The sequence below is a fragment of the Myotis myotis genome, unplaced genomic scaffold, assembly GCF_014108235.1.
Source record: "Myotis myotis isolate mMyoMyo1 unplaced genomic scaffold, mMyoMyo1.p scaffold_m19_p_3, whole genome shotgun sequence".
NCBI lineage: Eukaryota > Metazoa > Chordata > Mammalia > Chiroptera > Vespertilionidae > Myotis > Myotis myotis.
The window spans coordinates 152943208-152968640 of NW_023416335.1; the positions used below are offsets into that span (position 1 = coordinate 152943208).

A 25433-nucleotide genomic window follows, 5' to 3' on the forward strand; every position below is an offset into this window, starting at 1 on the left:
TTAAATCTAATTCATAAATAGCAATACATTTTATATAATTACAACCAGTAATGACAATTTAAAAACTATGTAAAATTAACACCAAAATAAAAACCAAGAGTTAAAACACTTCAAATAGATGTTATAAATTCATATCTAAACTACACCCCTTAACTATAGCTTTGCCATGCCTTTCTCCTGACACTCTATTATCGCTAGTCCTTCTTATGGTACTATACTCTTTAAGGTCAACTTCTCAGAAGTTTATCCTGCCTCAGAGAAGCATACCATTTCTTCAATAGTGCAGAAGGGAAAACATGAATAAAAATTCATATCACAGAGCAGAAAAAGTAATTTAAAATAGTATATATATCATTCTACCATACTTCTGAATGTTCAGAAACTCTCTATAATTATATTATACTAGAGGCCCAGTGCACAAAATTCATGCACAGGGAGGGGGGGGGAGTTCCTCAGCCTGGCCTGCACCATCTCACAATCCAGGACCACTTGGGGGAGTCAGACATCTCTCTAGCAATCTGGAACCACTGGCTCCTAACCACTCAACTGCCTGCCTGCCTGATCACCCTTAACTACTCGCCTGCCTGCCTGCCTGATTGCCCCTAACCACTCTGCCTGCCTGTCTGATCCTCCCTAACCACTTGCCTGCCTGCCTGATCGCCCCTAACTACCCGTCTGCTTGCCTGATCACCCCTAACCACCTCTGCCTACCTGACTGCCCCAACCTCTCACCTGCCTACCTGATTGCCCCTAACCGCTCACCTGCCTGCCTCATCACCCCTGCCTGTCTGCCTGTCTGATTGCCCCTAACTGCTTGCCTGCCTGCTTGATCACCCCTAACTACTCACCTGCCTGCCTGATAGCCCCTAACTGCTTGCCTGCCTGCCTGATCGTCCCTAACCCCTCTGCCTGCCTGATCCTCCCTAACTGCTCGCCTGCCTGCCTGACTGCCCCTATCCGCCTCTGCCTCGGCCATGGCTTTGTCTGGAAAGATGTCCAGAATGACGTCCAGAAGGTTGTTCAGCTGTCTGGTCTAATTAGCATATTACACTTTTCTTATTATAGGTGCCTTGCATTTACATAGCCTAATTTTTCTTTAATAAACTCATTAAAAACAATAACATTACTCCTCTTATTAATGAAACATTACTTTAAATCGGATGCACATGCTATAATTCCAAATCTTAATTTAAGTCTTTCTACCAAGCCAATTCCTTCAGAAGTTTTAAAGTGGCAGCAAAAATGTAAAAGGTTAGAATATGTGTAAACTGAATATATATAATTAAATTTATAAAATGAAATTAAATCAATACACATTGAATGGCTACACAAATATAAGACAGGTTTTTCACCCTCCGGGAATTTGAATAAATAACATGGAATTATGAATCAAGAACATATTAAACTTATGTGTTTGGTATATGCTTTCAAAGGTACTATACACATCAATTATGTTAGAGGTTAAAACATAATAAAGACATACCAATCTGAATTTTAACAAGTTTTGCCAAAGAAATTATGAGAAAGTCACCCAGAAAAACCACTATAAGAATAAAACCAATGTTAACATGAATTTTATTTAAATCTCTACCTTTATGCTCCCAAAACTCACTTTATGGTATGGTAAATAAAGACTACAATTTCTTACACCATGATCTGTAAAGCCCCTCCGTATGCCAGATTAAATTGGCAAGTTAGAACAGCTAAGAGATGGCAAAAATGACTTGTGAAGAACAGTTTCCAAAAGGGTTCCCTTGCCTTATTTCCTTGCTTTCTTGTGCATAAAGATTTTGATTCAAATCCAGAGACATAAATTTTCCGTAACAATGTCTCAAAACATTTATATGTATTCTTAAAAGATGACAATAAAGCTCTCATGCAGTAAATATTCTGCCATATAAGAGGCTACCCCTAAGTCATATGAATATTTCAAATTATTAAATACTAGAGGCCTGTTGCATGAAAAGATTCATGCAATAGGCCTTCCCTTCCCCTGGCTGCCGGCACCAGTTTTCCTCCGGCACCCGGGACCCAGGCCTTCACTCCAGCCAGAGCCACCTTCAGTCTTCGCTCTGCCACTTCGTGCCTATGTATGCAAATTAACCGCCATCTTTGTTTGGTGGTTAATTTGCATATATCACTGATTAGCCAATGGGAGGCATAGCGGAGGTATGGTCAATTACCATGTTTGTCTATTATTAGATAGGATTGTTCCGGCAAATAAGTTTCAATAGTAACAAGCTGCATTTATAATTTTTAGAATGTTAGCATGTGTTTCTCATTTGGGATCACAATAATCAAATAGAGTTTATATGGCATGACTTGGCCCAAGCAACAAATATGTGCTACAGCCAGAATTGGAAAATGTCTTCTAACTCCTGGTTCCACTATTTTTTCCACATTATGTTGCCCGTATTTATTTATTTAATAATAATTTTTATTTCTTAAAGTATTACAAAGAGTATTACACATGTCTCCTTTTTTCCCCCCCTTGACACTCCCCCAACCCCTACCCCCCCCCCCCCCGTGTCTTGTGTCCATTGGTTAATCTTATATGCATGAATGTAAGTCCTTCAGTTGATCTCTTAATTCCCCCCACCAAACCCTCCCCAGGCTTCCCACTGTAGTTTGACAGTCTGTTCAATGTTGCTCTGCCTCTGCATCTACCCCTGTTCATCAGTCTATACTGGTCCCCATTATCTGTCCCAACCTCACTGGAGCAGTCGCAACCTCGCCGGGGCCGTCTCAGCCTCACCAGGGCTGTTTCAACCTCACCAGGTCTGTCCCTACCTCACCGGGTGTTGCCCGTATTTAAAGTAAACAGGGCTTCATACAAATAGAAGGAAGAGAGTTAAAAGTATCTAAGAAGAACCAATGATCTGCACTTTAAAGTTGTCTGCCTTAAGCCTTCAGATAAATGTAGGAAAGGAATCCTGTCTTCATAGAAGGAAAAACAATGTATTTTTATAGAATGGCTAATGACAATGGTTTCAAGACATATCCATAATCTCTCAAGAGTGTAAATTAATGCCAATTATAAACTACTAGAGGCCCGGTGCACAAAAATTTGTGCACCCAGGGGCCAGGGGGTGTCCCTCAGCCCAGCCTATGCCTCTCACAGTCTGGGACCCCTCGGGAGATAACGACCTGCTGGCTTAGGCCCACTCCCAGGTGGCAGAGGGCAAGCCCAATCCCTAGGTGCCTGCCCTGCAGCTCCTGGTCAGGCTCAGAGCAGGGCCGATTGGGGAGTTGGGGCGCTGCCCCGTAATGCACAGAGCAGGGCGGATCAGGAGGTTGCAATGCCACCCTCAGTCACGCTCAGGGTAGGGCCGATTGGGGGGTTGGGGCGCCGCCCCCTGTCACACTCAAGCCAGGGTTGATGGGGAGGTTGTGGCGCCACCCATCATGCACAGAGCAGGGTGGATCAGGGGGTTGTGGTGCCACCCCTGTCACATACAGAGCCGGCCGATTAGGGGGTTGGAGCACTGCCCCGTCACGCACAGAGCAGGGCCCATAAGGGGGGTTGGGGCTCCGCACCCTGTCACACACAGAGCAGGACCGATCAGGGGGTTGGGGAACTCCCCCCCGTCACGCACAGAGCAGGGCCGATCAGGGGTTTGGGGAGCTCTCTCCTGTCACACATAGAGCAGGGCCGATCAGGGGGTTGGGGAGCTTCCCCCTGTCATGCACAGAGCAGGGCCGATCAGGAGGTTGTGATGCCACCCTCAGTCACACTCAGGGTAGGGCCAATTGGGGGGTTGGGGCACCGCCCCCTGTCACACTCAAGGCATGGTCGATGGGGAGGTTGCGGCTCCACCCTGTCACACACAGAGCAGGGCCCATGGGGAGGTTGGGGGGCCGCACCCTGTCACACACAGAGCAGGGCTGATCAGGGGGTTGGGGAGCTCCCCCCTATCAGGCACAGAGCAGGGCCGATCAGGGGGTTGGGGCGCCTTCCCCTGTCATGAACAGAGCAGGGCGGATAGGGAGGTTGTGGCCCCACCCCCTGTCACACACAGAGCCACAGGGCGATCAGGGGGTTTGGGCGCTGCCCCCTTTCACGCTGATCCCAGTGCCGGGAGGCCTCACGGCTCTGCTGATCCTAGTGCTGACAGTCATATTACCCTTTTACTATATTGGATAGAGGCCTGGTGCACGGGTGGGGGCCGGCTGGTTTGCCCTGAAGGGTGTCCTGGATCAGGGTGGGGGTCCCTCCCACTTGGGTGCCTGGCCAGCCTGGATGAGGGGATGATGGCTGTTTGCAGCTGGTCACACACCCTTCAAGGTGAGGGTCCCCACTGGGGTGCCTGGCCAGTCTGGGTGAGGGGCTGAGGGCCGTTTTCAGGCTGGCGGGTGACTGAAGCTCCCAACTGCTCCTTTTTTCCTTTTTTTTTTTTTTTTTTTTACTCTTGGATTTATGGCTATCACTGGAGCTGAGAGCCAGCTTTAGCTGTGAGACCTCGCTGCTGAAAGCAGGTTTCTGGCTTTGTTTACTTTCTGTATTTGAAACTTTGTTGGGACTCCAGCTCTGAGATCCCGGCTGACTGAAAACAGGTTTCTGGGGTTTTGTTTAGCTCTATATTTGTAACAATTTTTCTTAGCAGCTCAGAGCCCAGCAGCGGCAGGCGGGGAACGTTGGTTGCCTCCGTCACTGAAGCAAGCAAGCCTCATGTTAGTTTCAAGCTGCTTGGCTGCCGGCCGCCATCTTGGCTGGCAGTTAATTTGCATATCGCCCTGATTAGCCAATGGGAAGGATAGCGGTCGTATGCTAATTACCATGTTTCTCTTTTATTAGATAGGATGATCCAGTGCTAACTAATCACTTAAATTTTTCCTTACAATTTCATCCTCTAGCGCAGTGGTTCTCAACCTTCCTAATGCCACGACCCTTTAGTACAGTTTCTCATGTTGTGGTGATCCCCAATTTCAGTTTTACAAATTGAACATAATTAAAGCATAGTGATTAATCACAAAAACAGTATGTAATTATATATGTGCTTTCCGATGGTCTTAGGCGACCCCTGTGAAAGGGTCATTTGACCCCCAAAGGGGCCGCAACCCACAGGTTGAGAATCACTGCTCTAGTGTCTAGGCCCGTGGTCGGCAAACCGCGGCTTGCGAGCCACATGCGGCTCTTTGGCCCCTTCAATGTGGCTCTTCCACAAAATACCACTGGCGGGCGCGCACGTACAGTGTGATTGAAACTTCATGGCCCATGCGGAGAAGTTGGTATTTTGTGGAAGAGCCACACTGAAGGGGCCAAAGAGCCGCATGTGCCTCGCGAGCCGTGGTTTGCCGACCACTGGTCTAGGCCAGTGGTCGGCAAACTGCGGCCCCTTGAGTATGGCTCTTCCACAAAATACCACGTGCAGGCGTGCACGTACAGTGCGATTGGAACTTCGTGGCCACACTGAAGGGGCCAAAGAGCCGCATGTGGCTCGCGAGCCACGGTTTGCCGACCACGGGTCTAGGCCATCAAGAGCATTGGAGATGCCTCAGAGTACTTCACTATTGTCAGATCTTAATAACACCCATGTTTTGATGCTGGCGCTTACTTACCATAAGACATTAACAGAAAGTTTGTGTACAATAACTAAGGTGACATTTTACAAGGCAATTAAACTTAATGTGATAACAATGCACATAACAGATGTGCTAATAAGAACAATTATAAATACGTTCACATAGGCACTGAAAATAAACAACTATAACACCACCTGGCCTACAGTGATTCTTAGATGCCATCAATTGTATGATGCATACCAATTTGGGGAATATTAAACTGTGAAAAAACTGCATCTTCGAATGAATAAGGTGAATTATAATGAAATGGTGTATCCATGTCAGTCACAGTTATCCAGGTCTATCAAACTGAGATAAACTTAAGATAGTAATAAAAATAATTTTTAAAAACTTCCTTTTAATATAACTCAAAGTAATCAAATATCTCATCTCCTTCCCACTTTTTTCCCCCTCCCACTTTATATGACAATATAATGGTCAAAAGGGAAGTCTCTATAATATACAGAACAGATGACCAACAAAAAAATAAATAAATCTATTGATCTTTTCTGTCTCTTGAAGCATAATGTGAAAAACAAAAACATATTCCTCATATGCAGATCGCAATGCAATAAGATAATGATCAGGGGGGAAAAAAGCTACTGGTGTTTTTCTTTTAAAAGGGATGGCTGACCTAAGAAGCAGAAATTAATCTTACTCTTCTATATGAGAGAATAGTTGCTCTCCTTTTGTATTTAATAATTTTAATGACATACTATTTAAGCATAGTTTTATATAAAAACCTTATGGGTATAAACTCTGAAAATCACATGGAAAAAAACACTGCCCAGCAATTTAAAGAATATCTAACTTGATTTAACCATTTTTTTTATCAGCCCAGGAAAAAAGGAAAAGGTCAACTCTTTTTAATCAAAATTCTCTATTTCAATTTCCATTAAAATTTAAAGATAGCTTTTGGGGGCTAAAAAAAGATTATTTTCTACCTAAGTCCCTAAATAGGCATAACTCCTTTGATTGAATAACACTGTGTGTTTAATAAATATATTTTATGTCCAACTTTTATAACTATGAGTTCAAATGATGTACTTTCACACACCTGAAAGAGGTCCAGCAGGTCCCCATATCCTAGGGGTTTCCTTGCTCTGAGGAGTTTCACTGCATAATTGCAGTTTTTATCCTGGAAAAAAAGAATTAAACTAGGATACCCCACTATGAATAAAACTAATAGGGACTAATAAAAGTTTTATTATGATGCATTTTAATGGCCATTAAGTAACAAATTGTAATTCTTATGAAAGAAATAAAATGTGCTGTGAAAACAATTGCTATCCTCAAAACCCTTAAAATCTACTTAGGGAAAAGACTGATATTACTAACATTTAAAAAAAAATTTAATGGTTCAAAAGGTCTGAAAATGTTTTAAATAACTCAAGAATTGAAAGACAAACAAAAGCATGGAGAGTCTCATATTAAAAGTAAACTATTAAAAAAAGGAAGGATTATTCAACAAATGATGTAGGTACAATTAGTAATTTTGCAAAAGAAAATAAAATCTAGGTCCTTATGTCATCCCGTATATTATTAAGAAAAAAATCAAACTGCAGAAAAACTAGAAAAAAATAAAAACTATGTGGTAGGAGAAGAGCTTCCTAAGCAGAGAGCAACAAATCAGAAAATTAGATTATGTAAAAATAAAAAGGATCTAATTAAAAACTTAAAAGGTAAATGACTTGCAGAAAATATACACATGATGGGAATTTAATATTTTTGCTATATAAGTACCTCAAAAATTTGATAAGGAAGATACAAAAACTCAAAATAAATGTAAAATAAAATAGAATATATTCAGAGAAAAATGTGTAATATTAAAGAGAAATGTCATTTAAATTAGAAGTTATCTGCCTGTTCAATTACCAAAAAGATTTTTTAAAAATAATAATCTGGCAAGGATGTTTTAAAGATACTCACATATATTGGTAAATGCACCAAGTTTTATCTTTGTAGAAAGCAGTGTGGTAACAAATTCCAAGAACATGTTCATACCCTTTAGTTTATTAATTTCATTTCTAGAAATTAATCTTTAAAAAATTCTAAATACTAAAACATGCCTACCATAGAGGAATGGTTAAATAAGCTATAATTACTAAATTATAGAGCAACTTAAAAAAATGACAAAAGATGGCATCAAAGAAAAGTATTTATAATATAATAAAAAGCAGGATAAAAATTAAAATTTTTCAAAGAAAAAAAAACCCCAAACCCAAGGAAATATAATAAATAAGAACACATTGTATTGTAAAGAAACTCAGGCTCATTAGCTCAAATTGTGAGCATGACATTAGTTCAAGCCCCCTGTGTCTTCTAGCCTGGATTATAGGAATATCCTACCAACAGACCTCTGCCTTACTGATGGTACATTGAAGTATATCTTCCGAATTGCTTGTCAGAGTAATTTACATAAAAATACTAATGTGTCACTTCCCTGATTCAAACTCTTTCTATCAATCTGCTCAGGATATCACACACAATGGTAATACCTGAATAGTGTAACTAAATAGACCAAAATGGTTTATACCTCATGTATACAAGTAATCTCCTTTACTTTCCTCTTCTATAACTTATTTGCCTAGCTATCTCTTTTTCAGGCTTCAAGACTCACCTTCAGATTCCCAGGATGGATTAGGTGCCTTCCCTATGTTTCCATAACAAGCCTATCTATACTTCCATCTTGGCATTTACCACATAGTATTAGAATTCTCTACTTAGGGTCTGACTCCTTCATTACTCTGTTATCTGGCTGGCATGAATTAAATAAGACAAAATGTACTCAAATCATCATAATGGAAAATTAAAGAAAAATAGAAAAACATACTAGACACATATCTGCATTTAATGAGGGCTTACTACTTCACAAATAATGTACTACCTACTAGCAATATAAGGAAGAGTAAGATACTGATCCTGACCTCACAGGGAGTATGTCATCTAGAAGGGAAAATTTCTGGCAAAGGACTTCAAAAGGCAAGTAAGCTAAACAGCATGGCTCAAATATATTCAAATATACTTCTTATATTTCCATATAGATTATAGGCAAATTATATTGACTGTTTTTGTATCACACCTGGTGCTTCTTACATAATTATTCCTACTAAGAATATGTTGTATGATATAATCTATAAATGTTTATGAAATATCACAAGTATATGTATTGATAAGACAATATACTAAATAAAATCAGAAGATAATTTACTTTTTAATGTTGGGGAAAAATTACAAAGTATATTTACTCAAATTACTTAAATTAGAGACCTTTTAGTAATAGGATCATGTAGAAATGAAAAAGGTGAGGGAATCTATGTGAGGAAAAGAACACAAATCATACATAATAATTATCTGTGTAAAATTCTACATGTATCTGACAGTAGCTGAAAGCAGCTATGGGTAGATGTAATTGTCTAGTTTTGGGTAGGCGTTAAATTACAGTTTTAAAAGACAGCACAACTTCATTGATTTCTTGTTCAAATATTTATTCAAAAAGTAGATTCTCTGTTATGTACTTTTTGAATAGCATAAGCTTTCTCAGTCAATTTCAAGTATATTTTAAGATGGTATAATAAAAACAATTTGTAACATGTGGTAATCAAATATAAGATTAAGGCATTTGGCCTTGTAAATGAAAAATTTTATGTTGCTATCTCTCATTAACAGTTTTGTTTTTAAAAGAAAAAGGAAATTTTGAGAAAATGATCTGTATATCTGAATCAATGCTGACATTACCTGGCAAAGCATTCCCACTTATGTCAGCATTCATGACAGCAGTGAAAACAAAGAAAAATAAACATTAAAGGAGGATGCTTAAAAGAAGGGGAGATGTAAAACAAAGACTTATTCTGCAATGTAAATAACCTTCCCTTGGAAAATAAATCTAAGAAAACTAAATTTGGCTAGAAATTTATGCTGGATATCATTAATCGGACTGATCCTAACTCAAGGTTCTGATTTTTATAGCAACCCATTATGTTTTCTGAATATGCAAAGATCTCTGAGAATTCAGTATCTCACCTCATTTAAGATGCCTCAATTATGTATCTTTAACATCCATTACAGCACAAACATAGTAACCTATAGTCCCTAGCACTGTAGAGAAGCAAACATTCCTCAGGAAATTAAAAAAATATATCAACTAAATTTTTTTCTCAGTATTAACTGTACTCTGAACTAAGTAGTTTAGAAACTACATATTGACGAATTTAAACTCTTTTGTTCTTAAGAGCCTGTGATATTTTTAAAGATGACAGTGGTCTAAAAAATCTATAAAATGTAAAGTATCAATTGTTATAAATACTTGGTAAAAAACAAACAAAATAAAACAAAACACCAGGAAAATTTTTAAATAGCTCCTCAGGTACGTGGCTTTAGATACTATGAATATTAAAGCATGACTGATTAATTGTATGTGCATAAAGAATTGTTCTACCTTGATTTAGATAAAGCTAAGTGCTTTAGAATGAAATTAATAGCTTACCTATATACTAAACTCATACTGACTGAGACAATTTTTATTACTCATCCTTAAGGATTAACTAATTAGATATTTTACTTGGTATACAGCTCTGTAACAGGTAATAATCCTCTAAAGAAATCAGTCTTTTTAAAATATCTTCCATCAACTACAGACCCAATGTAAACTTTTATTATTGGAGAATAATTAAGAACTTACCATAATATCAGCAATGACAGTAGCAAAAGTAAATATGTATAATGATATTCTAATATGATTGGTCTATCATGTCTCCAACTTAAAAATATCCAGATTATAATTTATCTTTAATCATTAATTTTCTCACAACATGCATCTCCTAAAATCCACTTGCCCATCCTCTGAATCCAACAATACATACCTTTGCCTTTTCCCTTCACTTCACCCCTTCTCAACATGCACACTGAGCATTATTCAATGCTGTGAATAATGTAAAACTATTTGATGTTTTGACAGAATGTTCAAAATCAGAGAAGAGGCTGTGAGAAACAGATGTAACTTAGGAGAGCTAACCCTAAGGGCAAATTTGCAGCAAAGCTGGCAAGCCTATGTGAAACCCACTCTCACTTCCCATTCTTAAACTGCCCCCAAAAGTCTTCATTTCATTTTGTAATACTCTGAAATTCCACCAATTAGAGCTGTATTTGGTATCCTTTTTTAAAAATGTAGAGATTTGCCCCTGACCGGTTTGGCTCAGTGGATAGAGCGTCAGCCTGTAGACTAAAGGGTCCCAGGTTCGATTCCAGTCAAGGGCATGTACCTTGGCTGCGGGCACATCCCCAGTAGGGGGTGTGCAGGAGGCAGCTGATCGATGTTTCTCTCTCATCGATGTTTCTAACTCTCTCTCCTCCTCCCTCCTCTCTGTAAAAAATCAATAAAATATATTTTTTAAAAAAGTAGAGATTTATGAGAGTTAGAGATTCTTACTAGTATTTAGACTTTGTATAAATTAACTTAATAGGACTGCTTTTCTCCTATAACTAGCTGAGACCAAAAGCATTATTGGAACTGGAAAAGCAGATTGAAGGAAGGATCAGTGAAGTAAGCAATGATTAAGTAGAAACATGGGGGAGGGGTAGCTGGTATGGAAACCTCGCAACACCATGGCACTGCAGCAGAAAGAATGTGGTGGATCTGAATAACCCTGGGTTTGAATCTGTTTCCATCACTTATCATGTGATCATAGGCAAGTAACTTACTCTCTTTACATCTCAACTTGCTCTACTATAAAATAAAAATATTTCCCCATAAGACTGTCTTGTATAAGACAGAGTGGCACAAAAAGTTGACATGTAACAAATTTTCAAAAATACCAGTTTCCTTCCTTTCCATGTTCATTACTGATGTAAGAATAGTAAGGCACCAAAGAAAAAGAAGTAGACTATATCAAAATGGTGCCCCCCCCCAAACCTCTTCAAAGCTCTTCTTGAACACCAGGTTCAATCATGAGAATGTAAGAAAATACTTGTTTTCTTTCCTCCACCCCATTCCCATTCTTTCTTCATGACTATAATGCCTTAGTCCCAGGACTGAAAACTCATTTAGTATTACTAGGTTTATAATAACACTACATTATGACTTGTTTATATTAAAGATAAAATAGACTTTAGAAGGTGGACTGAGAGCCAATCTAACATTCAATTCAATACAACAAATAATAATTGGATAGGTAAGGTGTGTCTTAGGTTATTGACAAAAGGTAGAGGAGAATGAAAAGATGAGTAAGAAAAATCTTGCCTTTAAGGAGTTAATAATTTTATATATTTTACTTCAGAGGATTTTATAGCATTCATCTCTGAGAAACCCAGTTAGTTAATAAGTTAGGAACTTTGTGCTACAAAAACTGTTGTTGTTTTTTTAAGATTCTACTTCTATTAGTCAATTTTTCATTGATTACTGAATTTTTAATACAAAAAATTACCTGCCAAAATTTCGGTGTTTCGTGCAGCTATTGTTTTAACTTTTATTATTCCTGATTCAGCAGCCTGCAAGAATAAAAATAATTAGAATACAAGACTTACTTTCAACATGAATTATCTAGGGGGAAAAATCATATATGATAGATAAACTCTTGAGTACAGACTCAGTCACTATTATATTTTTATTTTTAAAACTTCGATAAAATGTAATAAAATATGATTAATTATTCACATGCAAGCTCTGCACTACAGCATGTTGCTTTCTCTGCCTTAAGGCACATCTGAAATACCCTAATTACTTACAAATTTCGATGTTCAGAAAATAAAAAATAATAAAAACAAAATTAGGTTTCTTTTCCCCATTTCACACTTCCCTCCCCACCATAAAAATAGCAAAACACTGCAATATCAAGTAAAACTGTTTTGAATTAGAAGAGAATGGATAACCAAGCACTTATTACTTTTAGGTTACATTTTTTTAAACACCCATTCAGTTTTCACAAAATGTCTAAAACACTACATCCTAAGTATGTTTAGTACTTGGAGATCAGATGACATTTTATGCAATGCCACAGAACTGTGATGTCCAATATGGTAGCCATTGATTACATGCGACTATTAAGCACATTGTATGTGGCTAGCCTGAAATAAGCTGTGCTCTAAGTTTAAAACCCACTAGATTTTTGAAGACTTAGTGTGATAAAAAATGTAAACTTCCCTTAAATATTTATATTGAACGTTGAAGTGAAATTATTTTGAACACACTGGGTTAAATAATATATGTTATTAAAATGAATGGTGTTTTTACTTTTTAAGTTCAATTTAAAATTGTATCTATGGATTATACTTGTGGTCCACATTATATTTCTATTGGACAATGTTAACATAAATATTGATATACAGCTTCCATCATAGAAACTCAGGATATTTTAACTACCAAGAAACATGCCATGGGGGAAAAAGGAGGACCTATGTACCACTTTCAACAATAAAGGTTAAAAGAAAAAATAAAATAAAATAAAAAGAAGCATGTCTATTTTCTACTTATTCTGGTCTCCACACCTCTAAAAATAATACACAAATACTTATATGTCCAAGTTTCCCTATTAATTTGCTTGCTACTTGCTCATCTATTTTGTTACCTTTTACTACTTGCTAAAGAACAAGTGGGATCATGCTCTAAATGTATAAAAATAATTATGGAAGAACACCATGTCTTATGGGTTCTTAGTTTGAGAACCAGTGAATTAATGCATAAAATAAATAACACATTGTTGACTACACTATGTGTAGACCTTTGCTATTTGTTGGCTTCCAACCATGTAAAACCCTTGCTTTTATTTGAAAAATTCACAACTTCACAAGTTTTGATGCAAGATAGAGGCTATGTTCCACTATTAAAAAAGGAAAATGCCAGATATGTGCTTGCTTTTCCACATGTCCTGGCAGTCCACAATTATCTCACTCACACACTATCATATGGGAACTAGTGGCACAGAAAAGCAAAGAGACAAGAGACAATTCTTTCTGACAATGGCCACAGTGGAGATGACATGTACTTTCCAAGAGCAGTGATGGCAGCAGAACCAGTGGTTGCATGAAGGGGCCAGTGCAACCAGGAGTGCAATCTGAGGCACCCAGTCACTGTTCAGCAAAGACAGCAGTAATGATCTCGCTGGCATGTTGTGCTGTGACTCTAGCTGCTTAGCCTCTCTTTGTTCCTGTACTTTTTCTAAGGCTGGCTCCATCCAGTCTTCTACAAATGCTATGAACCGTTCAATTTCATTTCTATTTATATCTGCCAGAGTCAGATTGCATTGCTCACAACTAAGAGCCTTAATGGTTACACTTAGGACTTAATAATTTTAAGAAGTAGAAATGTCCCAAATTAAAAGACCATCGCTACTTGCAGAAAAATATAGTAAAAATAAAGGGACTATTTAAAATAAATAAAAATAAAGGGACTACTTCAGGAAAAGAGTATTGATTTTCTGATTATTTGGAGCCGTGCATATTAGAAGCTTAAAAAAATCCTGCTGCCCATTCCTTAAATCAGAATGAATGCCAGTAAGATCCAGGCATAAGAAGTTTTAAAGACTTCAGGTGATTTCAACAGGCAGCAATATTTAGGAGGCTATTGCAATAACATAAGCAAGATATGTGGTGGATACGCGAGAGGTGACACTGATTGAGATAGTAAAAAGTGGTCAAATTCTGGATATACTTTAAAGATGTACAAATCAGCAAATTTACTACTGTAAAAATTAAAGAACACTAAAATTATTATTCATACTTTGTTATACTCATACACCTCAACTCAAACTATCTTGGGTACATTTCTTATTGGGCCAACTGAAATTAATCTGTGGTCACTGAGATTTCTTCTACCATAATTTTCAAATATTCAACCTCTCCCCCTTCTCACTATGGCCCTATGTACCCTGCATATGCTTAAATTCAACATTTTATTCTGCTTCAGTCAAAAGAGCTTGATCAAAGTAATCCTATATAAGAGAGGAATATGCTAATTAGCCTGGATACGCTAATTAGCCACAACCGGTATGCAAATTGACCATCACTCCAACACACAAGAGGGCCGCCCCCATGTGGCCACAAGATGGCCACCACAAGATGGCCTGCAGGGGAGGCCAGTTGTGGGCAACCAGGCCTGCAGGGGAGGACAGTTAGGGGTGACTGGGCCGGAAGGGGAGGGCAGTTGGGGGCGACCCTCAGTTGGGAGCAACCAGGCCGGCAGGGGAGGGCTGTTGCGGGAGATCGGGCTGGCAGGGGAGCAGTTAGGTGTCAATCAGGCTGGCAGGGGAGTGGTTAGGTGGTAATCAGGCTGGCAGGCAGAAGCAGTTAGGGGCAATCAGGCAGGCGAGCAATTGGGAGCCAGCAGTTCGGGATTGTGAGAGGGATCCCAGATTGGAGAGGGTGCAGGCTAAGCTGAGGCGTGTGCGCGCGCGCGCACACACACACACACACACACACACACACACAGTGCATGAATTTCATGCACCGGGCCTCTAGTCCATCATAAAAGCCAATGTAATTTTTCCTGGCTTTCTGAATTCTAGTCAGTATGACCTTTCCCAAATCCTGTTTCTAAAAATCAGTCCTGTAGCATGTGAGGTATCAGTAAACGATGTCAAATTTGCCATATACTATTTTAATTTCCTAAGATAAATAAGAGTGGACTCATGTATATATCATACATAAGTATAAATAAATCAACTTATAAATAAGTATACAATATGTTAAATATTTTTACACATGATAAGGAAGAAGACAATGGAGTGTTGTCATTTTTTTAAGTAGTTCCAAAGAAGTGTTTTAAAATATATATAACTGATATTTTCATTCCTAAACTCAAGAAATCACCCAAGAACTATTTGCAGCCTTAGATATAATTAGACCTATTTCATGGCTCCTCATTTGAAACTGTAACATCTTATTCTCATAGGCACCCTGTGTTGCTGGGAAGTTTCACTATCAAGTTTATTGACAACACATATATCAGGGTCCCCCTAACCACTGCAGCCTTACTTCATACATAGACCTAGCCCACATCTTCAATAGTAACCTGTATAAATGGAAGTATTCAGACTCAGATTTCCTTCTATTTGTCAAGAATTATCTGTGTGAAGAAGAGTCTTTATCTTCTTGCTTTAAAAATATCCCCTACTCTGATCAGATACCTTGATACCTACATGGGAACTACACAATTGTAAACATAGTTATTTTTTCTGAATTGACCCCATGGGGGGAAAAAAGTGCTAGATTGTGCGGACTTGGATAGAGATGATATAAGTTAAGATGGACAATTTAATATCTCTATTCCTGAAGGCAATCTGTGAGTTGGGTAAGAGAGCCAAAAGTCTTCGATACACTGAATACACTGCAGCACTTAATACTTGTTACTTTTAAAATTAATCTCTCAACAAATATTTTTTTATCTTTCTCAATAGCCTTTACTTACCAAAATAAACACCAGTCTGTGAAAACAAAGCCTAGCAGTGATGGCAAACCTTTTGAGCTCGGCTTGTGAGCATTTTGAAAAACCCTAACTTAACTCTGGTGCCCTGTCACATATAGAAATTTTTTGATATTTGCAACCATAGTAAAACAAAGACTTATATTTTTGATATTTATTTTATATATTTCAATGCCATTTAACAAAGAAAAATCAACCAAAAAAATGAGTTCGCGTGTCACCTCTGACACGCGTGTCATAGGTTCACCATCACTGGCCTAGTGCATAGAAAAGCAGAGACAGGAGAGAATGCTGATTCTTCTCCCAAGACCTCCTAGAATATCCCATGACCTCACTTCTCAATAAAATCTTCCTGGGCAGTCTCTCAATTCCATGGTTTCAACTTTCTAAACTATGAAGACTCCTAAATTATATTCCTGCTCTTTACCTATATCCTAAACTATAGAACTTTTTAACCTAGATATTTAAAAGACACCTTAAATTCAAGATATTAAAAATAGATGTCTCTCTCTCTCTTTTTGAAAATATATTTTATTGATTTTTTACAGAGAGAAAGGAGAGGGAGAGAGAGTTAGAAACATCGATGAGAGAAAAACATCGATCAGCTGCCTCCTGCACACCTCCTACTGGGGATGTGCCTGCAACCAAGGTACATGCCCTTGACCAGAATCGAACCTGGGACCCTTCAGTCCACAGGCCGACACTCTTATCCACTGAGCCAAACCGGTTAGGGCTAGATGTCTCTCTTAAAGCCCCTGCTCCAACTTCCACCTCAGCACCTGAAAAAAACTGTTTCTTCTTCCCATAAATTCTATCTTTCTGAGCAGCAACAGCATCCATCCAGATGTCACCGACCAGATATCTGGTGTTTCTCCCTCATCCCACAAATCTAACCAGTTACAAAGATTATGTAGTGAACATATCTTATATTCATTTTCTTCTCAGATTCCACTTCTAAACCTTCAACCTTCTCATTATCAACCTAAACTAAGAGACTTCTCTATTTACAGTCTTGTCCTCCATCTATCCACTGTCTCAATTCAATGGTTCCCAACACCCACCCCTACTAGTGAATCTCAAAATTGAGTAGTATAAAGACATCTTTTAAAAATAAAAATTCTCATGGACCTACCAAGTCATTGACAAATTTAAGTTAGTATAAATAAAATTTAAAATAAACTCATTTTTATAGCTATTAAATTACAAAGCCAACAAGTCCACAAATTAAATATAAACCCAAAATAACACTAATTTAATGTGGAAAATAATGTTTTACTGAAATTAAACCACTGCTAAAAGCATGAGGATACCTGTAAATTTATGGTTCAAGTTCTTCTGATTTTGGTACTCTTACAGAACCATAAGCAGTGACAGAAACCACTTCTTCCATCACTTTTTTTAGTGGCAACTTTTTAATAGTGGGCTCTCTATAGTTTGTACCTGTAACATTTTATCCCATTCATTTCATTATATAACTCCTTCTCCATTCCAGCTGCAAGCCCCATGAGGATAAAAAACAAATGTCATTCATCTCTCACTATTACTAATGCCTATCACAGTGCTTAGCATATGGTAGCTATATAATTGTTTCTAAACAAACAAATGAAAATTTCTAAATAGAGGGAGAGACTTTAGTGCCCACTAATTGAAAAATCCAGAGAAAATCTGATCCAGAGATTCGCAATGCCATCAGAGCTACAGTTTCACTTCTCTGCCATTCTCTTGGTTCTCTGCTCTTCCTGGGTAGGTTCATCCTCAGGCTGCTTCCAATCTTGACAATAAAAATATTTGTAGCCACCATTTTATTCTACACCTCACCATTTTATATGACACTAGCAGGGGGTGTCCCTCAGCCAGGCCTGCACCCTCTCGCAGTCTGGGAGCCCTCGGGGGATGTCCGACTGATGGCTTAGGCCTGCACCCCATGGAGAGCGGGCCTAAGCCAGCAGTCAGACATCCTTAGCTGCACTTGCCAGCTGGGAGTCGGGCTTCTGGCTGAGTGGTGCTCCCTCTGTGGTAGCACCTGACCACCAGGGGGCAGCTCCTGGTTGAGCATCTGCCTCCTGGTGGTCAGTGCACATCACAGCAACTGGTCATTCCACCGTTCAATTTGCATATTAGCCTTTTATTATATAGGACTATAGGGTCTCTTGCTTTAGCTCTTGAGAAGAAAAAAGAAACTCTCCTTTTCCAAAAGCACTCACTGGCACTATGTGACCTGGGCAGAAATGAAGATAAGAAATGAAGGACAAAAATGAAGGGTTTAAACTAGATCAAACTAATTGAGGGACCCTGGAGCAAAAAATTAGATTAACTTAAATCCAAATGGGTTGAAAATGAAGAAAGAGTACGGCCTACGATGGAAGGTAATAAGAGGGAATGAAGACTATGAAGGGACTTAACAAATGTCCACTACTAGAACTATGTACAAACTTACGTAGATATAAAAATTAACTGCTACTTCCCTTGGCCTGGCCTGCGGGATCGGGCTGAAACTGGCTCTCTGACATCCCCTGAGGGGTCCCGGATTGCGAGAGGGCACAGGCCAGGCCGAGGGACCCCACCAGTGCACAATCAGAGCTGGGGAGGGACGCAGGAAGGTGGCCAGCCGGGGAGGGACCACAGAAGGGCTCCAGGGTGTTTCCGGCCTGTCTTGCCCATCATGATTGGCTGGACTCCAGCAGCAAGCTAACCTACCAGTCAACTGCCTGCCTCCTCGTGGTCAGTGCGCATCATAGCGAGCAGCTGAGTAGCCTTAGCATATCATTAGCATATTACACTTTGACTAGTTGAACGGATAACCGGACGACTGGACATTTAGCATATTAAGCTTTTATTATATAGGGTAGAACACAATTGGTTTTAACATGAGCAAATTTCTCTGAGCAAAGTCAACAAAAAAAGCCATAGTGCATTACAAAATACTAAGCCAAAATAGCTCCCAATTACCGTATTTTTCCATGTATAAGACACCCCCATGTATAAGACACCCCAAACTTTTCCAACCCAAAATTAAGAAATCAATATTTTAGCCAAAGCCGGTTTGGCTCAGCAGATAGAGCGTCGGCCTGCGGACTGAAAGGTCCCAGGTTCGATTCCGGTCAAGGGCATGTACCTGGGTTGCGGGCACTTCCCCAGTGGGGGATGTGCAGGAGGCAGCTGATCGATGTTTCTCTCTCATCGATGTTTCTAACTCTATCTCTCTCCCTTCCTCTCTGTAAAAACTCAATAAAATATATTAAAAAAAAATCAATAAAATATATTAAAAAAAAAAAAAAAAAAGAAATCAATATTTTAAACATTTTGCTGACTTTCCTCTTAAGGCCTTCTTTTTTGGCATCTTAAGGTGTTGTTCTTCCTGTTTTCTCCACTGTCTGATCATACTTAGTGGGGAGAGGTCCAAATTGTCTCTGCAGCTCTATTTCCACGCTCTTTTGCATAGCTGATTACATTCAGTTTGAATTTTGCAAAGTAAGACAATCGCTTACCAGTATTTATCTTTTTATTTGTTGACAACTTTATGGGCTCAGAACACTCAAGTCTCTGTTGCACCTGCACACTCTCCGCATCCAATTATGGGATCAACTGATGTCAATAACATTAAGGCTCATAACTGGAGAAAGCCTGTTTGACAAGGTATGGGCAGCTATGCACTCTCACAAGTCTCTCCTTGGCTGACTTCCATGTATAAGATGCCCCTCGATTTTCAGTCTAACGATTTTAGAAAAAAAATAGCATCTTACATATGGAAAAATATGGTAAGCACTACATGTAATATAGTGTAAACACTATCTAGCCCTCACTTGAAACCTGTATGGTTTTGTTAACCAATGCCTCCCCAATAAACTCAATTAAAAAAAAATGTTTCTAAGTGTGGTTGAAATTATTCATAGCCCTTTCTGTTTTGGAGTGTCATATTTGCTGTGTCTGATGTACTGCACTTAAACAGAAATGGCTCTCTCTTTGCTTTGGGATTGCATTTTAAATTGAATGGGTAGTTATTCAAACGGTACTGTTATATATGAAAACACTGACTTTTAAGAGACTGATGTGGGGTGGGAGGAGGATCACTCTGTCTTGCCTCCTGGATTTCACATTAAGGAGCCCTAATTATCTACGTAATAGTGAACCACTTTGCTTTCTAGCTCCTATAACATAATATTTAAAAGAAGAAAAGAAAAAATAGGAACAATAAATTAAATGGACTTGACAGTCCAAATGCCACTGGACAGTTTTCACAGGTCTCTACAAAAGACAGCGGTGATAAAATCTGTGTCTCAAACCTTCCTCTCTTGCTGGCAACAAGGGGGAATTTTGCAGCTTATACACAGCCATTTTTCGAAGATGTAAATACTGCTTCACGGATTTCAGTAGTTACTTTCAAAATACACAAGGGATTTTATTCCCTTTATGAGTCAGTAACCCATAAGGAAAAAAAAAAAAAAGCTGTGTGTGAAGATGTTAATTACCAACATTACCAATACCAGCAGAGAGAAACTGAAAGCAAGTATTCTGGAAGTTGTTAAGTGAATTATGGTGAACGGACTATGATGAAAGATAATGCGTTCATTGAAATAACAATAAGAAAGACTTGTACATATAGGAAATGTTTAGCCCTAACCGGTTTGGCTCAGTGGATTGAGCACTGATCTGCAGGCTGAAGGGTCCCAGGTTTGATTCCCGTCAAGGGCATGTACCTTGGTTGCGGGCACATTTCCAGTAGGGGGAGTGCAGGAGGCAGCTGATCGATGTTTCTCTCTCATCAATGTTTCTAACTCTGTATCCCTCTCCCTTCCTAGCTTAAAAAATCAATAAAATATATTTAAAAAAGAAAAGAAAATGTTTATGCTAAAGTATCAAGTGAGAGAAAAATTACCAATGTATGGACACAGTGATAGCAGGTCTATCAGTATAACTGTATGGATGGATGCCAACTGCAAGAGGCGGCAAAAATGAAGTTGTGAAGATATCCACTGGATTAAAGCAGGACCCATGAGAAGACCATCTTGGAATACACCTCATGGGAACAGATCAGAGAGTCTTTTTGAAAAGATAGCCTGGGAGCAAGCAGGACATCAAAAGTTGGCTTAAATGAACCAATAACTCGTAACTGGATCCACATAATTTGACTATGAGACTTTTTTCCCCCTTTGCTCAACATAATTTCAACCTGAAGAGGCAGCATGGAGGAACAGAAATTGGGCAAGGAATCTGGGTTGAATCTCTGGGTTTAAACTCTGGTTTAATCCCTGCTCTGTCATTTATAAACTGAGCGAACTTCGTCAGAGGTAAAACGGGTTTATCTTGGGATTTGAACAGTTCAATAACTAATGCTTTTCTCATCCTCCAATAAGAATCTGAATAAAATTAAAACCTACGTGGGGAAAAAACAACATTATCCAACCCTCATTCTTCACTGTCATAAGGTCCTGAAAATGAGATCTCCCTACCAGAAGAGCAAACTGACTTGGGCCTCAGTACCCAAAGAGTTGGCTAAGGGGAGAATCCTGTTATGGTAAGTTGCAACTTTTATCAGGCCTGAATGGGCAAGAGGAAAAAAAGACCAACCAAGGAAGACTATTTGTACTTTATTATTTATACCCTTACCAAATCCACTTCAATAAAAAAGAAAAAAAATCCACTAAAAAACATAATTCTGACCACCTCAACTCAAATGGCCTTCATTCCCTTTGCTCTTCTACCACCCACTCCCTGAACCTCATCATCCTCTACCGTAACAATACTTGTTATTCTAAAATCCAATGTCCCACTATTGTCCCAACCCCTATCCTTCTAACTCTCTCACTCCCCAAATCCTTTGCTCTTTGATTAAACTGCTACCGCTATACCCTTAACCCATCCATCTTCTTCCAATCAATCAAAGTTTTATTGAATTTCCTTCTTTGGGAATACAATCTAGATCTTATGATCTATCATCATTCAACCATTCTCCCTGCCAAGACATATTCCAATGAATTTCTCCTCCACTTTGCCAATGTGATCCAAAGCTCCTCTCAAACTTCCTACCCGTCACTTCTTTCGTCACTAATTAATCACAGCAACAAGCTTGTTTCCCTATCTTACCAATAAAATAGAGGTCATAGGTCAAACTGTCCACAACTTCCTCTCTCTTCTATGCCCCTCATACAAATTTATCAGATTTGAACCCATGTTTTCCTTTTCCCTTCCTCTGGCAGAAGAGAATGTTTTATCTCAGACTGAAAGCTAGTTCATACACTTATGGCCCTAAAACTCCAGCTATCTCAGGGACCTTGCTCTAGCAAGTATTCCCTTTCTCTCCCAAATCCTTAACCTTAGTCTGCCTAGATGCCTCTTTCCCTTTAATGCTTTTGTTTCCCAAAGTTCCTTCTTTACTCTTAATGCTCTCACTTACACATTCTTCCTGGCCCATCTTATCTACTCTTATGGCTTCTACTATCAAGTATAAACTGATACTCCTAAATCTGAAATTCTAGGCCTCCTTCTTAAGTACCAAACCATCATTTTCAAATACCTACTGGTCAGTTCCACATGAATGTCACACATAAATCTTAAACTTAATTAATATATTCGTGACTACTCATTTTCCACCAAAACATTTCCTCCTATATTCCTTCTTTTAGTTACTCACTGTTTCCCAAGCTAGAAATCTGAGAGGCATCATAGATTTCTCTCTCTACATAAGCAAAGGTCACTATGCCCTGGTAATTATATCTGTTAAATCTCTTTTTAATCCATACTCTCTCATTTACCCATGTTTACCACAATGCAAGCAACTTCCTGTCTACCTCCACTGTTATGAAATTTATTTTACATGGAACACAAACATTTTCTGTTTCCTCTTCCCAGAATGACCCCCACCATCAACACCACCTTCTTCTGCTGACTACCTTTTCATCATAGAAAGAAGCATTCAACTCAAGAATTACAAACTCTATGCCCTAGCTGGTTTGACTCAGTGAATAGAACATCAACATGAGGACTGAAGGGTCCGAGTTCGATACTGTGGTTTAGGGCACATGCCCAGGTTACGGGCTTCATCCCCAGTAGGGGGCGTGCAGGAGGCAGCCAACCAATGATTCTCATCATTGATGTTTTAATCTCTCCCTCTCCCTTCCTCTCTGAAATCAATAAAAATATGTTAAAAAAAAAAAAAGAATTACAAACTTTGATCACATTTCCATGTCCAGTTAGATCCCCTCATATGTGTCTACAGAGTGGTGCCTGCAAATAGGAAATGACTAAAAAGGTTTTAGTCATTAAATACATAAACAAAGTTTCAGAGGTTACTGCCTCTGAAGGTCACTAAATATCAATTACATGGTAGTAATTTTATAAAGCTTTAAATGTTTTAAACAAAAAAATTTTTTCATACAAATATTCCAAATCAATAAAGATATATTTAAAAAACAACAAAATAATTGCTTTGACAAAAATAGCACTGAAATATCTTATTCCAGAAATGACGAAATAAATTAAGCAGCGTTTTAAAAAGGTTTAAGAGAAATTAAATGGCACCTTAAGAGAAAGAGCCAATAATGAATAAATGTTAAAAATTTCAATTAAGTATTTAGAGAATTTAATTTGCATAGACGTATTTAATTATATGAGCCTCTTTAATAATACCCTTTTCTGCTCTGACAACTTTCCCATCGTAATCTAATAAATGCACCCTTTAACCCTATCTTACATCTGAAGTAAAACAGAAGTTCAGAGAGGTTAGGCTGTATTCCTAGCACAAACTTCCCACTTTCGTCTTGCTCATAACAAGGTTGAACATGGTTACTGTGTGTCGTCAATACACGTCCTAAGTTAGGTGGATCTGGGCAACTTCATAATACTTCGCGGGTTGACACAGAGTTCAGCTGCATGACAACATGACAAGAAAAGCTACTTCCAACGGAGTGACCTATACTATAAAGGTGAGGAGCACGGATTTCACCACACGATGAATGCGAGCTTTTAGAAGCAACAAACAAAAATTTTTTCCCACTCTGGCTTGGCTTTTCCGAGCGTGGAAAAGGCCAGAAACGGCGAGGCCAGAAAGGGCTGACTCGGCTCACACCGCGAACTTCATTCCTCGCTCCCGAGCACAGGGGCGCAGAGGAAATCAGAGCGCCGCAGACCTCTCCCCGGGAAACGATCAGACGCGTTAGTGGAACCGGACGGGGCAAGGCCAAGGGAAAACTGGACCGGGTCTGAGACGACGGCGCCGCCGAGGCTTACCTCCTTGACAGGTGGGAATTTCTTCTTGCACTCCAGGGACAGGGCCCTCAGGTCGCCCTGCATGTTCTCCAGCAGCTTCTTGACCGCTTCGGGGCTGTTGGTGCTGGACATGATCCACCAAGTTCCGAGCCAATTTCCGAGCGGCGCAAACGAACTCCGGCACTGTCAGCTGCCGGGGGCGACAGGCAACTGCCCCCAGCCACCTCCGGCCCCCCCGCAGCCCGCCTCTGGGGCTCCGCGGGGACTCCACGGGGCCTGGACTGCCCACCGGAGCGAGCCCGAGTGCCTCCGGCAGCCTCCTCGCAACTCCCCCGGCTCCTCTCCGCGTTGCCCCTGCAGTCGCCCTCCCCGCTAGGCCCCGTCGGCTCCGGCCGAGGAGCCCACTAAGCGGGCAGGTCCCTCCCGCTGCCGCGGGGCCCAGACACACCGGTTGTCACAAGCCTCAGCGGCGGCTCCCCGAACCCCACAGATTCGCCGACGCCATTACCAAGTGGCCCACAATTCCGAGCGCGGCGGGGACACGTCAGCGGCACTTCCGGGCACCGTGGCCACCGCCCCCGCCGTAGCCAACCCGGGCAGGGAGCAGCGGGCAGGGCGTGGCGGGGGCGTGGTCAGGGGCGTGGCCACGCTAAGGGCCGACTTGGTTCCGGGCCGGGGCTCAAGCATCCGAGTAGGTTTAGCGCTCCCCTTGCCTCACCTACATTTGCTACCTTTTCGGTTACAAGAGTCTGAACGGAGCACCAGCTATTCCATGGCGTATCTTTTTGCGTATTGCGTTGTAAACAAGTTTGCTTCCTTTTGGATTCATCTTCATATGTCTTCATTTCTGCTCTCTCGAATCTCTGGGCTAGTGTCCCCAAATCAACGCCTACCTCCTTTTAGTTTTCTACCCCCTTGAGCAGTTCCTCCATAGGGGTGCACTTACTGCGAAGTAGCCACTACTTCTGCCATTTGTAAAATGACAGATAAAACTGCCAGACCCTCCGCCGGCTTTCCATTGCAACCCAAGTAAAAGCCAAAATCCCTGGGTTCACCGACCTGGCGCTCCACGACCTCCCCTCCCCTTTCATCTCATGTCCATCTCCCCTATAAAATGAAAGTTTCAGAAGCGCTGGAATGCCCTCTCCCCCTCCGTTTTGTTCCCTGCTGTATTTCGAGTGCCTAGGACAGTGCTTGACACAAAGCAGATGATCCATAAATAGTTGTTGAATGAATGAGTATCCTACTAAAA

The 25433-nt window shown here is 40.0% G+C and overlaps 1 protein-coding gene across 15 annotated transcripts in view; it reads right to left on the reverse strand.

Annotated features, from left to right (window-relative positions):
• Nucleotides 1-24670, reverse strand: part of MON2 (MON2 homolog, regulator of endosome-to-Golgi trafficking) — a 126811-nt gene extending 102141 nt beyond the window's left edge. For 11 of the 15 annotated variants that reach the window (XR_004966309.1, XM_036300968.1, XM_036300965.1 and 8 more), the window contains exons 1-2: nucleotides 24203-24670; nucleotides 11985-12048 (exon numbers count right to left, since the gene is read on the reverse strand). Coding sequence is in view for 10 of the 15 variants with exons in the window: in XM_036300968.1 (XP_036156861.1) it covers nucleotides 11985-12048; nucleotides 24203-24313 (175 nt within the window). In the remaining 5 variants the exon portion in view is untranslated. Of the gene's footprint in view, nucleotides 1-6619; nucleotides 6701-11984; nucleotides 12049-24202 lie in introns of those variants that run through there. The other 4 variants (XM_036300961.1, XM_036300963.1, XM_036300962.1 and 1 more) reach the window with 4 other exon arrangements.
• Between the last annotated feature and the right edge of the window lie 763 nt (nucleotides 24671-25433).